Below are 17,329 nucleotides of genomic sequence, written 5' to 3' on the forward strand. Positions count from 1 at the left end.
TCTATGTTTGTTTCTTTGTCTTTTACCATTGATGCACACACACACACACACACACACACACACACACACACACACACACACACACACACACACACACACACACACACACACACACACACACTCACACACACACACACTCAAATATCCTGTGTAGTGCTGCAAAGACAATGGTTATTATTACAATCATTACAACTTACAACTACCACATGTGGTGTTAAAGGGGGAACTATGCCGATATTCAACCGGCATTGTCTCAACACAATGTGGGTAGTATATGCAAATGAACAATGTTTAACTTCCTGCTCACTGGCCCGGCTAAAGTCGTGACAGAAAAACACGTAATCCAGCGTACTTCAGAGATCTGCCTTACAATATAAACTACTTTTACTTATTTCCTGTAGTGGTGCCTTCAAGAACTGTCTCTAAAAATAAGGAAAAACAGACACTAAAATATCATATCACTAAATATCTGCATATTTGAAAGCATAGTTCAAGCTTCAATTCTACAAATCCAGTTCTATCATTTCAAGGCACATACAATTGAACAACCACCTTAACCAATCATGCTCCTAACAGGGTGTTAAAGAGTCTGTATCTCCTGGTGCACGTTGCCTGTTTAACCCTCCTGTTGTCTTCCTATCAACCAATGCAACTTTTGGCATATATCGTCACCCAATTCTGTGTTTGACCTCATTCAAATGAGATCATACCTCATTTTTTAGTTTAAAAAAAAAGCAGAAATTATGAATTATTTTAACTACATTTAAGATCAGAGGAAAATATGTAGATGGATTATCACAAACTGGTATATGTCACGAAATTTAGTCAGGATACAGTTTTGAAACTGAAATTTTTATATGATATTATTATATTATTCACACGTGTTGTATTCCTGGGTCAAAATTGACCCATTGTCTGGTTTGACTGTTTTTATAAAGCAGTAATGTAGTAATGGAAAGAATGCAGTATAGAAGCATCATTGTGACTTTCAGGCAATTAATTGAAATAAATCCATATTTTTTATATACATTTTTTTTTTTTTAAACGTTTCAAACTTGACCCAAAGACAACAGGATGTTTAAGGGTTAATCAGGTTTATCTGTAGACTTGGAGAATATTTTTTTTAACTTTCCGGCCAAAGGAAATGCTTCATATTTTTCTATTGGCTCACAGAACTGAGCAGGAGAACCGTGATGGACGAGTACAGCTGGACACGGCTAAGCAATCACAATGTAAAATGACAAGTGGAGCTCATCTTTGATATGGCGGTTGTTTGAGGGGGGGATATTTTTCCTGACAGAAGGGGCTTTTTACTTATTCATTTCTTTCTGTTTGTGTAGGAGCACAGTGTCGAGAACGGTGGAGGCAGCCAGGTGCTGTCGGAGTGTGAAGACTTCAAACAGGAGCAGTCTCGGATCAGCCGGCTGGAGAGACAGGCCCAAGACTTCCTCAATGCTGTGTTCCACAGAAAAGGTAAGACCCCCCCCCCCCCCCCCCCGCCTCCCAAGACACACACACACACACACACACACACACACGACACACTCCTCGTCCGTCGTTTCATTACTCATTACCACATTCCCTCTGGTCATGAAAATTTGGAATTATTTCCAGAGACGCATTTCAGACAGGTTGAGACAGAAAATGTGGTTTATTCCCAGAGGAAATCAGTGGATATAAGGGAATTTCATAGAATTGTACCTGTTGGGGAATATAATACCAGAGTGTACTATACTATATGCATTTCAGGATTTTATAGCCCAACTTGAAGTGAAACTAGACTATTAAGCATTTCTTACAGATTTGTGTCCTTTTTGCTTAAAAAGCTCTTTTGTAAGGAAAGTAATGGATAAATCATGTAACTCTCCACAATAAAACCCTTCCATTTGTTGCATTTCGTTGCAATACTCAATATAAATCTTTTAAGACTGCTAGAATTGCTGATTGCCTAAAATGATCCAAAAAAATGTAGTTCAATATCAAGATGCAAGATCAAAGAAATCAGCTGTCCGAAGTTGTACTTCATCCAGTCAAAGTAGAGAAAATGTTCTCATCTGAAGAGTAAATCTCTTTTTTATATTTCATTCATATCATAATGTGAGCCTATATTAACTGAGAATCTCATAGCACTTACTAGCACATTGTAACCCTGGTTTTGAAAGTCTGTCAGACAGTGAAGTGTACAGCTGTGTGTCGTCTGCATAGTGTGATCATTTGTGCAGTTTGCGAATGGATAAAAAAGGGGGCCAAGAATCGATCCCTGAGGGGACGCCACATTGAACTTTTTCATAGTTTTTACAACTGGGACAAAGACATTTCTGCCCTCCAGGTAGACCCTAAACCGGTTAAGATCTGGGCCAGAGAGGCCGACCCACTTTTCCGACCCAATGAGAGGCCATGTGGGAAACTTTGTAGAGGGGTTATTTTATTTGATAGTGTAAAGGCGGAAGATGAAACTACATACATTAACCTTCCTGTCGTCCTCCCGGGTCAAATTGACCCCGTCTGTTTTGACTGTTCCTTCTTTCCTTTCCTCCTTCTTTCTTTCCTTTCCTTCCTCCCTTCCTTCTTTCCTCTGTCCTTCTTTCCTTCCTTCCTCTTTTCCTTTCTCCCTCCCTCCCTCCTTTCTTCTTTCCTTATTTTCTCTGCCCTTCCTTCCTTCCTTTCCTGCCTCCCTTCCTTATTTCCTTTCCTTCTTCCCTCCTTTCCTCCCTTCCTTCCTCCCTCCTTTCCTTCCTTCTTCCTTCCTCCCTTCCTTCCTTGACTTGAGGACAACAGGAGGGTTAATATCAGACTGTTTCATAGTTATAATGCAGATCTGACCAGGACTGAGCCTTTTTTCATGTCCTAGTATGAATAAGGTGTCCAGTTCACTTTAGAGCACCTGTTTAATTTGTCACATGAGAACTGAAGCCTCTGCGTTTAGAGCCAAATATAAAACATCAGCTTGGTTGAACTTAAAACAACTTTGAGCAACTTTGAGGCTGAATTCTTTCCAGGCAATGCATGCAACATTTCCATAAACCATTACATTGTTTATTTTGGAGTGGAGGAGTTTTTGCATATTGCTTTTCACTGGGTAGCATCTTTTCATTGGCCTCCTCCGTCCTCGAGGGATTTGTTTTTGTGCTCCAGCTACACTGGCACTTAAACCAGAATATATTATCTCTATCTTTCTTTGTTGAACTGTCTGCGACTGTTGACTTTTCCTGAAAATGTTAAAGAGTCGGTTTCACGACCCTGAGTATATTCAATAAATATTAAATCTTTTATTACATCAATGTCAAAAATTTGAGCAATAACACTTGATACTGCAGTGCAAACGAACATAGCTGAATGCTTAGAGTATTGCATGAAAGCTGGCTTCTGCTTTTCTATTATCTGGCAGGTGTTAAGGTCGGAGTCAGTGTAGTGTAGGAGTCATAGTTCAGACTTTTGTGCCGCACACAAAGAATTATTGCTTGTAAGGAGCATGTTTTGCACAGCTCACTCTTTCTTCCATGCAGAGTATAGCTAGATTTCCATACACCCTTTTTCTGCTATTTTAATTTGCACATACAATATGAGTGGAAATAAAAAATAATAAAGGTGAAATATCACATACAAAGTCTTTACCCTTGGATAAGATGGAAAAAGCAAAATGAGACAAAGTGAAATGGAAACAGATTATTGCGAATATATAAAGACATTCAGGAAAACGTGAATTTGACTTAAATATTATTTGTGTAGCAGGATTCAATACATGTATGTATAACTGACACAAGGCCGTTATAAAAAAAACACTTCCATAAGCAAGAAGCTGTGATGTTAGCTGTCCTCTCCGTTGCCACTGTCCATTTCACTCTCCATCACCAGGAGTTGTTTCAGTTTTCATCACCTTAGGTTTGATTGTTGCTCTATTAATTACATCATTGCATTGCATTTTGACATGTCCCAGTAAATATTACATGGACAGTAATACAGCAATATGACCCAATATTAGACACAGTGTCAAAAATATAATAAATAGATTGATTCATGTCTTCTTCAGAGAGCTAACTTTCAGCCAAATCGGAAAATTCCCTTTTTTTTGTGTAGCTTGGCCAGCACTAATATCTCTGCACATATATTTTACTGTGTGTTGCGTTAAGCGGCAGATAAAAGGCTGCTGCTTGGAGAGAAAATTAATTAAGCTGAATGGACAAGAAATGTCCAATAAATGCAGCATGTTAAAAAAAAAAATCATTTAAATAATCGTGATTTCAATTTTGACCCAAATAATCGTGATTATGATTTTTTCCATAATCGAGCAGCCCTACCTCAAGTTTGATTGTTGCTCTATTGATTATATCATTGCATTGCATTTTGACATGTCCCAGTAAATATTACATGGACAATAATACAGCAATATGACATGTTGGTTTAATGTCAACCCAAAAGTAGACACAGTGTCAAAAATATAATAGAAATACTGAAGCTGTCTCCTTAATGCATTGGTTCATGTCTTCTTCAGAGAGCTACCTTTCAGCCGAATCGGAAAATCCCCTTTTTTTTGTGTGTAAAATTATGCATCCCTGAATGTATTTACATGCATATTATTATCATGGTTTTGAGTCTTTTCCCAAGTTTGATGTTCAGCATATGATATTTGCATTGAAAATGAAAAAACCTGGTTATTCATGTCTCTGTTTACATGATCAACATATCGAGGGTTTTCTCGATTGTGTGAAAGACAGGTGCTGTAAGCCTGCAGGTGCGTCTTCATCTCTGAACATTTCACTCACTTTATTTCTGTACAGCTTCACATACCGAAACAATTGAGAGTTAACACGATTTGTTTTTCCTGGCTGTTTGAACTGCATTTATTATTCTGCTAGATTTCACTTCTCCTTTTGATCACCGGTAATGAAACAGAAGAACACATTTCCGTATCTGCATAACTAAAGTCAGAGTCTTTCTCTCTTTGAGTTTGTTGATAATAACAATATAAATCGCCATCATATTGTGTTCATTAATAACACCCATCCGAAAATGACAAAGAATGATCGGAAACCTGAATAAACCAGTATCAAGGTTTCCATCAGATCACTCCAAGTGTGTCAGAACCAGGATTATCCAAGTTTTCCAAAACCAAGATATGGTGTTGACATTTGAAACACCTAAACAGGATACTCCTAAAACCTAATGCAAGTGTATGTGCGTTCAGTGTTTACAAAATAAGCTCTGTATAGTCTTTTAGTTCTTTTTCCACAACAGGAAGCTAATGAACCGTAACCTGAACCTGGACTTGTAAGATCACTATAAGGTCTAGGTTAAAGGTTCAGCTTTGTGTTTCAGATTTATAATCATTGGAAAGGAGACACACTCACTGCTTGGTAGGCAAGTGTAGATCAGTTTAACAATATTACATGTTGTGACTTTTATATTAATAGAATAACCCCAGCTGCAGCAAAAGGTCGACAGTACCTGGAGCCCAGATTTAGTACCACCTCCTTAACTGTGCCAAGGTTTAGGTTCATAAACTAACCAATGAAAAGGAGACATTGTATGGCGTCACTAAGACAAAACATTGTCATTTTGGCTGCGTTCACACTGCAAGCCAATCTAGATCGGAACCAGATGGCTCTTATGAAGTCTGAACGGTCATAAATCACATGAAATCTGATTTTTGCAAACCAGATGGAAACCACCTTTTGGAGGTAGTTTCAAATCGCATTTGGACAGATGTGTCTGAGTCTGAACAGCTCCAAACACTCAAATCGGATTTGACTGTCCGTGACGTCTCTCTACGTCTCTACGCTACGCCACTCTATGCGACACCAGACCTGCGCTTATTCCAGTTGTTGTTGCTAGCTGATATCAATGGAAGCAATGCAGGACGTCGAAAACATCAGTCCTTGGACAGAGGACGAAACCAAATTCTTAATCTTTGGGGAGATGGCTCCGTTCAAGCAAAGCTCGAGGGTTTGTTGTTGCTGTCGAAATTATATGACATCACACAATATACGCTAGATGACGCCTCCGCTCCGACGACGTTGCCACAGCAACCTGTCCGATTGGTCATTAATGTGGCCCAGTCTGAACAGAGCCAAATCCGATTTGAACACTTGCTAAAAACAGTGTGGACAGTCAGGCCTAAAAATCGGATTTGAGAAGGAATCAGATTTGCCTGCAGTCTGAACGCAGCCTTACTAGCTGCTTGGGGCGGCTGTGGCTCAGGAAGTAGAGCGGTCTTCCACCAATTGGAAAATTGGCAGTTCGATTCCCGGCTCCTCCAGTCCTCGGGGGCCAAATTGCTCCCGTTGCTGCGCCAACGGTGTGTAAATGTGAATGAACGGTTAGTTTTATCCTGTTGGCACCCTGCCTTGTGTCTTCTGCCATCAGTGTATGAATGTGTGTGAATGGGTGAATGAGACATGTAGTGTAAAAGCTCTTTGAGTGCTCGTAACGACTAGTGAAGCGCTCTATAAGTACAGTCCATTTACCATTTGGTAGGCAAGTTCAGTTTAACAATATTACATGTTGTGAGGGGGAGTAAAGTGGAAACCAAAGCAGAATCTGTGACAGTAAGCTGCACTTTTAAGTTAAAGGTCAAGTTCCCACAGAGTAAAAAGATCAATTTGAAAACCAGTTTGCTTTAACTGTTTAAATTACGTGAAAACTCAAATAGGTTCTCCAGTATTATCAGCCCTTCATTGATGAATGCTGTCATGCAGAAAGATGCCGTAGTTAATGTGATATATAGATGTGATGGTTGTTTTGATCAAAGATAGACTAATGTTGTATTACCCATGAAATACATCCTTATTTTAAACCGTTATTTGGACTTTAAACCTATTAGATAAGAGAAATTGGGGCTCTGCATTTCCTATTCACCCTTGATGGATGACTGCATTTGTTCTCTGTCACTCTAGTCCTTGTATTTACATGAACTCACAGTTTTTTGTTGCAGGTATCAGCATCTTTTCAATGTCTGCCAAAATTTGCTGAGTTTTAATAACCCTCCAAAAAATCAGTGTGTATCATGTTCTGCCCCCCCCCCCGGGCTGGCAGGTATTTTGTGACAGACGAGAGCCGAGCCTGGAATACAGTCGCTGTTGAGTTGCATGTTTTTTTTCCTGGAGGGAGGGAGCGAGGGAGGAAGCAGATGTCTGTCCAATCAATGCTCGTCCCTAAGCAATCTGGCTTCACTCACACAGGCAGGGCTGCCTGTAGAGCGGCTATATATAGACAGATAAACAGTCACACAGGCATGGGCATGATGGGACACACAAACAAACACTCACCCAGACGTTCATACATTAACAAACAGGTCAGCACACAGTCAGACACACATACTCTCGAAAACAAGTGCACATTCACCTACAGGCAGGAATAAGGCCGAAGAACACGTTGTTATGTTGCAACACTGCTCCGTTATATTTGCCAGTAGCTAATACTTTACTGCACTGTGCTTGTGGTTTGTTTTTATGATGACACAGTATGTTTTGGCCTGTAGCCAGGTTACTAATACAAGCTTGTATCGTCTGTTTGATCTGCAGTTTTACTGGCATTTAGCTTTAGTCCATGAGGATAAAAAACATAGAAAACAGTTGGTCAGTTTGAATCGATGAACTGGAAAGTGAAATCTGTTTTATGTCACAGTCACAGCGATGAAAAACGAACCTATTGTCTGACTTTAGGGGTTTGGATTTTGCATCGCTTTAGACAAACATTGCATAGCCTTTGAAACTTCTTCCTAATTGTTTGTCTCCTGTTATTATATATATACTATTTTTTTTCCTTGCTTTTAATATTCCACAATACAATATCAGTTGTCAAACATCGCCAGTCCGTCATGTTACCTCCTCTTTTATCAATTATTCATATATTCAACCCCTTACACACTGTTCATATACTGACTCATAATTAGTCTCTGCACCAATTCACATTCATTAATTCCCCCATGAGTCATTAATAAATGTTTGATTAATCTTGTGGGAGGGAAAAAGACATTCACAATCACTATTTTATAGTCCAGGTGAACGTTTTAAAGATAAATACATGTCTGAATGCTGGTTTTTGTCATAAATACAGGCCAAACTTGTACATTTGCATATAGACAAATGTATATCAGCTGCACAAAAATTTAAAAAAAAAGATGCATTTTATGTCAATTTTTGTATATTGTGGGTCACATTAGGAAAAGTCCAGCTAAAAGAAATATGTATAGGGTGTTTTTACAGCTCTCAAATACACAAAATACCACATGCACCATGTAGTACGGTATGTAAGCAAATACCAGTAGCATAATGCGATGGCGCCTTAGCCTCAGACACATTCACAAATCCATTGTGACGTTACATTGATTGGCAAGCCCTGTATAGGACACGGATGTATAACATGTACTATATGTCCGAACACACTGGAGCATGCAAGCATACAAGCGTCATGCAATCATGAACAAACTCAGGAAGTCTCCTCTCTCAGGGTGGACGGCAGAATTCCTCAACCACTCAAGGAAATGTTTCTCCCCCAAAAAAAAAAAAAACACACAAAAAAAAAAGCGAGCCTGCCAAATCACCCTGGCTTTGTTCTAGCGAGGCGAGACCACTCCTGTTACCTTAGCGCCGGCCGGCCTGTAGTGTTACGCAACAGCCGTTTCCCTGCAAACACAGCACGCACACACACACACACACGGTTGCTGCATGCTGGAGTTTCCCTCAGGAGATTTTCCAAGGTGGAAGTACAAAACCAGCACCTGTTAAAATGGACTTGTTTAATTAGGGCACAAGCTGTAGAGTTTTGCAATAGGAGGGGGGGAAGAAAAGCTGCAAAATGTGAGTCTGCTATCTAAACTACTTCAACTTATCGTCAGGACAGAACAGGTCCTCCCAAACTACAGTTTAAGCTCTTTTATTGCCATGTCAACAAGATCTTTTCAGTGGCAGGGATTACACAGTGTCCTGTTAAGGTGGAGCCACTTGAACAGAAATCACATAACATTAACAAAGGATTAAACAAATCTACATACATACAGGTCTGCAGCTCTACAGCAGCTTGTAATAGTCAGAAAGTCACAAAAACATGATACAGATATTAATGTAACTATTTAAATATTGGTTTTATTGCATTGAGTTCAAGGTGTTTTGGCGTTTTCAGCTGAAATGTGAAGTTTTGGGAGAGAAGATTTGCTTTTTATGATGAAATAGCAAATCTGAAAGGCAGAAATCTTCATTATTGTACTTAAAAAGTGGCACAGACAAATGAATTCCACTTGATTTTGTTGATCAGTAAAGTAGAGTTAGGTTTAAACACTACATCACTGCTGCAAGTTTGACAAAAGACTTGTTTCATCTTCCAAAAAGTACAATGCTCTGTTACTACAATACAGCTGTGACATGAGATTTAATTGTTTTGAAACATGCTTTGTGTCATGTTTTTTCTCATATTGATAAAAAGGAATTCATAGTTTGATGTGGAAGGAAAAATGTGGGCTTATTAATGTCTCATTTAAAAACACTTTATATAACAACACTGTACCAGACAGGCTTTGACACCATTTCGAGTTGTTTTTCGAGTTGTTTTTTATTCATATCTGACATTTCCATTGTTCATCTGCATAGCGGTTTGTGATCATCTCTGTAAAAGACTTTATTTTCACACTATTTAATATGATGATCAGATCAGAGATGCAAAATCTGAGCAATTCTGCAACGCATTCAATAGCAGCTTCAAGTACAATACCCATTGTTTCAAACTTTGCTGTGAGTCTCAATAAAAAGTGTTACTAAAATATCAAACTGCCAGAAAAGTCTGGTGTAAATCTGCCTCTGCAGGCTCGAGCTCTCATCAAGAAGTCAGCTTTAGTCATCCAGACTTGGAAGAGCCTCGGGCTGCTGCTGGCTCGAGAGAAATCAAAAGTTCAGATGGAGAAGTACGATAGATCAGTGGTTTTACAGTATTTTTCACACATTTACTTTGTTGCCCTTATTGCTGCTTATCTGGAGTACACAAGCGATGAGACGGCTATGGGTATGATAAGACGTGAAACCTCCAGAAGTGGTACGAATTGGTTTAGAAAACAAGTTATTTAACAAAAAAAGTAAAGAAAACTGAAGAAATAGAGAGTTAAAGACAGAGGAGGACGGAGGCAGTGCTGTAAAATAGTGATATTGTGGTGCTTTGTTCAATAGACAGGATTAGATGCTGTATATATACAGTACAGTACAGAATATATGTGATTTTTTTTGGATTATTTCATCATAGCTTCAGGATTAGATTTTTGGGCTAATGTATTGTTTGGAGGATTTAAGGGTTCCTACTCGGTACTCACGATGTACGCAAGTATCCCAATAATACAGCTGCTGGCTTTAAAGAGATAAGTACATTGACTTATCTGGGACGATGCCAGATTAATGCATTAATAATAACACACGAGTGTTTGTCATTGTTTTGTTCAATGAGATCAATGTCCGATGTTTGATGTGGGTTTGTTTTGTCGCAGCAGGGGACAAGGAATAGTTTGGGTTTGTGACATTTGTGCTCAAATATTCAAGTCCTGGTGCTCAGTGCACATTTCTATCCTTATATTCTGTATTTCACAGTAGTAGTTTAGAAATGGGACAGGAGCAAAATCCTGATTAATGATTATATCAGAAATCTGACGTGATACAATGTGATACAATATGAGTCAATACAATAAAATCTCTTCTAATACAATATGATTTCATACCAATTTAATCTGTAATAAAATAAATCAATCATAGTATTGATTCTTTACTCATTTTTAGAGGAGCTGTATAATATTATGTGTTGTTATGAAGCCTGTGCTGCCTGTCACCATGTGTGTTTGTCTGTGTCGACACATTTTGGTGAACACAGTGATTCAAGAATAATGCACGGGTGGATTTTTATACATATATTGCTCTAAAAATACAAGATATTTCTAGAAGTAAGGAAGCCTCTTTGGACATTTAAAGGAAACAGTGTAGAAACAGCAGCCGATGAATGGCAGGCAATAATCTGCAGCACACACACTGATATCATGGTGCTTTCATGGGGGGTCAATAGGCAGGATTAAGTGTGCTTCTGGGTGATTTTTGGATTATTTCAGCAAAGCATCAGGATTACATTGCCAGCATGAAATGGGATAAATAAACTGTTGAACGTAGCTTTGGCTGAGCAGATTCCTGGAGGACGGGGACGCTGACTGGACGCTGACATGTTTGCTCCTCTGTTTTGTTTCTCCTCAGACCTCCCAAGTTTCTCAGACCCTCACATTCCTCTAGTGGCTCGTGAGATCATGCAGCGAATGATCCGCCAGTTCGCTGCGGAATATACCTCAAAAACTACTCAGGACGACCCGCCCCTGCCCAACGGCACCATGAAGGACCAAAGCCTGCCGAGAGCGGCGTCTCTGGCCCCGGCCCCTTGCTCCCCACCCGGGCCCCCGCCAAGCTCCCCTCCATCATCTGCCTCCTCCTCCCCATCCCCGAGCTCGGGACCGGGCCTCAGCCCCACCTCTGCTGCCTCGGCCGCTGCTGCTGCCTCAGCACACGCCTGCACCCAAAGCAGCAACGGTACGGGATCCAGTAACGGTGGAGGAGGAACGACCGCTGCCTCTACACAGAATCCCGTCCTCAGCAAGCTTCTCATGGCCGACCAGGATGGACCGCTGGACCTCACCGTTAAAAAGGAACAGGCTGACCCAGAGCCGACCCAGCAGGGTAAGAGCTACAACACACACTGACACTCTTTCTCTTTTTGCATGATGTGTCAAACATTGTAAAAATCAATTAATACCACATGCACAAAAGGTTTCTTGTGCACCTGCTCTAGTATCCTGCTCTGTTGTGACTCCAGGTGGATAGCTTCATTTTGCTACTTTGCAATGAATTTAAAGGTACAACCAACAAGAGACACAGATTAAAAGAGTGTGTGGACTCTGCTTTGTTCAGTCTGTGTCTTCCTGTTAAGGTAGATATCTGTCTGTTAAGGTAGATATCTGTCTGTTAAGGTCAGGCGGGGAGGTCCGTACCTCTGAAATGAGGCCAACGCGGAAGTAACTTAAAACTGCATTCTATCAAAAGGCCACCGGGGGGCGACCGTTTTGGTGTCAAAAGGACTTCCGTCTCTATACAAGTCAATGGAGAATTCACCAATTTCTCACTTGATTTCTAACCTCAGTAAACGTTTTCAAAATGTGTTTATGGTCTCAATCGCTAGTTTAACGCCTTCTTCAATGCAGTATGATGTTCATTTGGGACATTTTGGCCTCCCTGATTTTATATTTGACGATAAAGCAGGGTATGCATTAGGGCGTGGCTACGTCGTGATTGACAGGTTGATTGGTTCACAGGTTTAGGAGGGCGCCTCATGCTCCTCCTGATGCCCATATAAGTAGAATCCGTGTTTTTATTTTTCCCGGCATGCACCTGCCGGTGCATGTTCAAGATGGCGCTGCTGAGATCCGATACTATTGGCCTCCGAGCAGCAGTCCACAAACCAATGGGTGACGTCACGGATGTTACGTCCATTTCTTATATACAGTCTATGGTTAAGGTAGATATCTGTCTGTTAAGGTAGATACATGTCTAATATCAAACAGCAGAAGCAGATGAATTATCATGAAAACATTCCTGCTCTGTCTGCACTGAAACTGATTATTTTAGTGGACGTCTGGGCTCGACTTAGTGGAGACATCTGGCATTGACAGTCCGTCGCTGTATGTTATTACCAGCATGATTTAAAAAATGAATAATGATAACAGCCTTGGAGGTAGTGCAGGTTGGTTTGTTAAATTATTATATTCATGTTTTGAACATGAGGTCATGAACAAATATAATGTTTTAATCATGTTTAGTCTTCCTGCATTTTGCAGAGAAAAAAAATCAATTAAAATTATGAAATGCTTGAAAAACATTTTTTTAATTATTTGGCCATATAGCCCACACAGTGCTATTAACACACATGTACACATTAATCAAGAGAATACAGGAACATTTCATCAATTTCAGCTCATGTAATTAAAGTAGCTGTATGTTTGGTAGCATATGTTTGCTTAATATCATTATTTCTCTATTCTTGATTCATGTTTTTAACATTTTTTTTTTCTATTGACACAGTAAAACAGCAGATGATTAAACACAGTGCTGATTGTCATGTTGACAAAATGTTTCATTACCTTGACGTTGTTATCACAGAGACAAAACACACACACATGCAGATTCATATATAAAAAAAACACTGATAACGCTCATGAACAGATCGCTGAAAAGCCGTCGTCTTTTTTTGTCCTGAGCCTGCAGCAGGATACTGAACTCTGAAACTCTGAAACGCAGCTCAGAGCCTCAATCTCCGTTTAATCAAACCAAACCAGCGGGAGGTCTTCGTTTCGATCACCGAACAGGCTGCAGGGGTTAAAGCGACAGATCACTGTTTCACCCTTGGACAGCAGTGTGACTGTTCACCCACTTTAATACCAGCTTTTTGGAATCTGCTTACTGTAAGCCTCCTTAATTTTTTTACAAAAAAAGATTTAGGCATTTACAGTACATCCACCTCATGCCTGCACGTTATCTCTTTCTCACACACGCACGAGGAGGCGAAACACCTTTTAGACAAATTCTGACAGATTATCCTTAAAGCTGGATCATTTATACACAAGCATGCGCTCATTTAAATTTGACACAGTAAGTGTAATACCTGGAAATAATTACATTCTTAATGCTCCACTATTGAATGTAACAAGAATACATTAACTGCATGTAATGTGAGAGGGTGCACCGCCACGCTTTTTGGCCTTTTTTAGCTCATAGGTTTGGTTTGTCATATCAATCCTATTCCCAGCAGAGGGTAGTTGTTCTGAGTAAATAACATAGACTGTATATAAAATGGACGTAAAATCCGTGACGTCACCCATTGGTTTGTGGACTGCTGCTCGGAAGCCAATAGTTTCGGATCTGGGCAGCGCCATCTTGAAAATTTCCGGTGCATGCCGGGTAAAAAAACAAACACGGATTCTACTTATATGGGCGTCTGGCGGGGCATGAGGCGCCCTCCTGAACCAATCAACAAAAATGTCCCAAATGAACATCATACTGCATTGAAGAAGGCTTTAAACTAGCGATTGAGACCATAAACACATTTTGAAAATGTTTACTGAGGTTAGAAATCAAGTGAGAAGTTGGTGAATTCTCCATTGACTTGTATAGAGACGGAAGTCCTTTTGACACCAAAACGGTCGCCCCCTGGTGGCCTTTTGATAGAATGCAGTTTTAAGTTACTTCCGCGTTGGCCTCATTTCAGAGGACCAGAACTCCCCGCTTGGTACATAAGCTCTGATTAACCAACACTACCTGCTCAGCACTGAACAGTAGGCAGATAAAGTTAGAAGCTAGCTGCTGAAGAAAGTGGAACATTTAGCATCTTTAGACCATATTAAACCTGCATTCATCAGGTTGGACACAAACAGGACTCCAAATTAATGATAATGTCGCTTATGTGTCGTCCAAATGTGTGATTTGGCATCTAAAGAAGAGGATAATATAGGGAAGCGTGTCCATGTTTCCATAGTTTAATAATAAAATAAAGAATTTAAATTGTCTTTCAAGCATTTTCATAGATGAAACATGGTATGTGCATTAGGGAATAATATATGGGAACATAAGGAATGATCAGAGTTTGTACTGTAACATATTATATCTATGAGAAATAAAGGAATGCCAAAGCTCTCTAACTCTTTAATACTGTAATATAAAGGCATTTTATTATTACTGCCATGGTGTTATGTGAAAATAATCAGGCTAATGTAGATGTGGATGCTAAATAACATGTTCATTAGCAGAGAGAAGGACCTCATTAGTGTGACTTGTTATGGGTTTTATGATTCAGGTTCATTTTGGAGCCGCTGACTGTGAACACACCCGGTGCCATAGTTATAAACTCTTCTCTGTGTGTGTGTGTGTGTGTGTGCTTTATATTAACCCTCCTGTTGTAGGAAGGTCAAGGAAGGAAGGGAGGAAGGGATGAGGAAGGGAGGGAGGAAGGAAGGGAGGAAGGAAAGGAGGAAAGAAGAAAGGAAGGACAGGAGGAAGGGATGAGGAAGGGAGGAAGGAAGGAAGGAAGGAAGGAAAGGAGTAAGGAAGGAAGGAAGGAAGGAGGGAGGAAGAAGGAAGGAAAGAAAGGAGGAAGGAAGGGAAGAATAAGGAAGTAAAGGAAGGAAGGGAGGAAGAAGGAAGGGAGGGAGGGAGGGAGGAAGGAAGGAAGGAAGGAAGGAAGGAATGAGGGAGGAAGGGAGGAAGTAAGGAAAGGAGTAAGGAGCGAGGAAAAGAGGAAGGAAGTAAGGAGAGAAGGAAGGAAGGAATGAGGGAGGAAGGGAGGAAAGGAGTAAGGAGGGAGGAAAGGAGGAAGGAGGGAGGGAGGAAAGAAAGAAGGAAGCAAGGAAGGATGGAAGGAAGTGAGGAAAGAAGTATGGAAGGAGGAGGGAGCAAAGAAAGAGGGAAGGAGGGGAAAAACGAAGGACAAATTAAAGAAAGAAGGAGGGAGGAAGGAAAGAAGGAACAGTCAAAAGAGACGGGGTCAATTTGACCTGGGAGGCTGACAGGAGGGTTAAACACACAGTCTGTTTACAGTGACTCTGTTTTTCTTTTTTTTTTTTATATCACCTCATGTTTTCTATTCTGTCCGATTAAATGACAAAAAGCCCCTCTGAAGATTAGCGACACAGTAACGCGTCCAGCGCCTATATAAGGGATGTGAGGGTTAGAAGGGGTCGAAAGGTCAGCTGCACTTTAGGGATTACACCAGCAAAACACGCAGAGAGACAGAGAGAGGGAGGAAGGGAGGGTGTTTATGGATATATCTGTGTACATTTGCATTCATGTGGGAACTGTAGGGATTTAAATTTTTAAAGTTTTTGCAATTTAACCCTCCTGTTGTCCTCGAGTCAAGGAAGGAAGGAAGGAAAGGAGGGAGGAAGGAAGGAAGAGGAAGAAGAAAGGAAAGGAGGGAGGAAGGAAGGAAGGGGAGGAAGAAGGAAGGAAAGGAGGGAGGAAGGAAGGAATGGGAGGAAGGAAGGGGAGGAAGAAGGAAGGAAAGGAGGGAGGAAGGAAGGATTGGGAGGAAGAAGGAAGGAAAGGAGGGAGGAAGGAAGGTATGGAAAGATGGAAGGAAAGGAGAGAGGAAGGAAGGAAGGGAAGAAGAAGGAAGGAAAGGAGGGAGGGAGAGAGGAAGGAAGGAAAGGAGAGAGGGAGGGAGGAAGGAAGGAAGGAAAGGAGGGAGGGAGGAAGGAGGGAAGAAAGGAAGGAAGGAAGGGAGGAAGAAGGAAGGAAAGGAGGGAAGAAGGAAAAGAAGGAAGGGCGGAAGGAAAGGAAGGAAGGACGGAGGAAAGAAGGACAGAGGAAAGAAGGAAGGTGGGGGGAGGAAGGACAGACGGAAGGAAGGAAGGGAGGAAAGAAGGAACAGTCAATTTTACCCGGGAGGACGACACAAAGGTTAAAAACTTAATTTTGTAATTTTTTTGGTAAACAGAAGCATCGTCTGTTTATCATCTTTCTTGTGTCCTAAAAAGCTGAAAATAACTTCTTAATAAAACTAAAATGCCCTTTTTAAAAAAAAAATATCAACACAAGCTTCATTTAATACCTGGATTTTGCATTAGCTCAAGCATAATGATATACTGTCTCTCCTCTCTGTGTGAGTGGCGACCTGACTTTAATGAAACATATTCACAGATTTCACACGCAGCATGGAGCCGGATTCCTCAGACTTTAATACCAAGGTGTTGCAGAGTGCACCTGTTCTGAATCCTGCAGAATATCTCGTCTTTTTTTTGGGTCATCTAACCAAATAGAAATGTGCAGAAACAGAAGACGTTTTCATATGCTTACAGCGGTTACAGGAACTATTCATTTATATATTAGATGCTGATTGATTTTATTAATAAAATGCATTAATAGATTGACAGCAGTGGTTTCTGGCTGGAGGTACATTTTTTTGTAAGAGTGTTATGCATTTAAAACACAGCGTCCATTTGCAAGTCTGAGTGAGAAGAGAGTTCGCAGCCTCATATATAACCCACACAAACATGCATTATTCTCTGTTATATGCGTCTGTTTTGATTTTTCCAGCTTATTCCTTTTCCCTCTCCGCTAATGAGGAGATGTTGTTGTTTTAAAATATATTTTAAAAAAGCAGCGGCGACTCCGAGGAAAATCGATTAACATACAGTATACAATGTTGTACAATGTTGACAAAAACTGAGCGATTTCTCCGATTCACGCGGGCATGTGCAATAGGTTGCCACGGTAACGCCGTTCCTGCACAGGTTAATCAAATCGTGATTTGCAATCCAAAACATTAGCATTGT

General features: G+C 40.5%; 1 protein-coding gene across 1 annotated transcript in view; it reads left to right on the forward strand.

Annotated features, from left to right (window-relative positions):
• The first annotated feature begins 1,193 nt into the window (after positions 1–1,193).
• lcor (ligand dependent nuclear receptor corepressor) overlaps positions 1,194–17,329 on the forward strand; it is a 30,776-nt gene continuing 14,640 nt past the window's right edge. Inside the window, exons 1-3 of the mRNA XM_062426347.1 lie at positions 1,194–1,232; positions 1,341–1,473; positions 11,214–11,687. Coding sequence (XP_062282331.1) covers positions 1,194–1,232; positions 1,341–1,473; positions 11,214–11,687 — 646 coding nt within the window. The remainder of the gene's footprint in view (positions 1,233–1,340; positions 1,474–11,213; positions 11,688–17,329) is intronic.

The sequence above is a fragment of the Scomber scombrus genome, chromosome 2 (assembly GCF_963691925.1).
Source record: "Scomber scombrus chromosome 2, fScoSco1.1, whole genome shotgun sequence".
In the NCBI taxonomy this organism is placed as follows: Eukaryota; Metazoa; Chordata; class Actinopteri; order Scombriformes; family Scombridae; genus Scomber; species Scomber scombrus.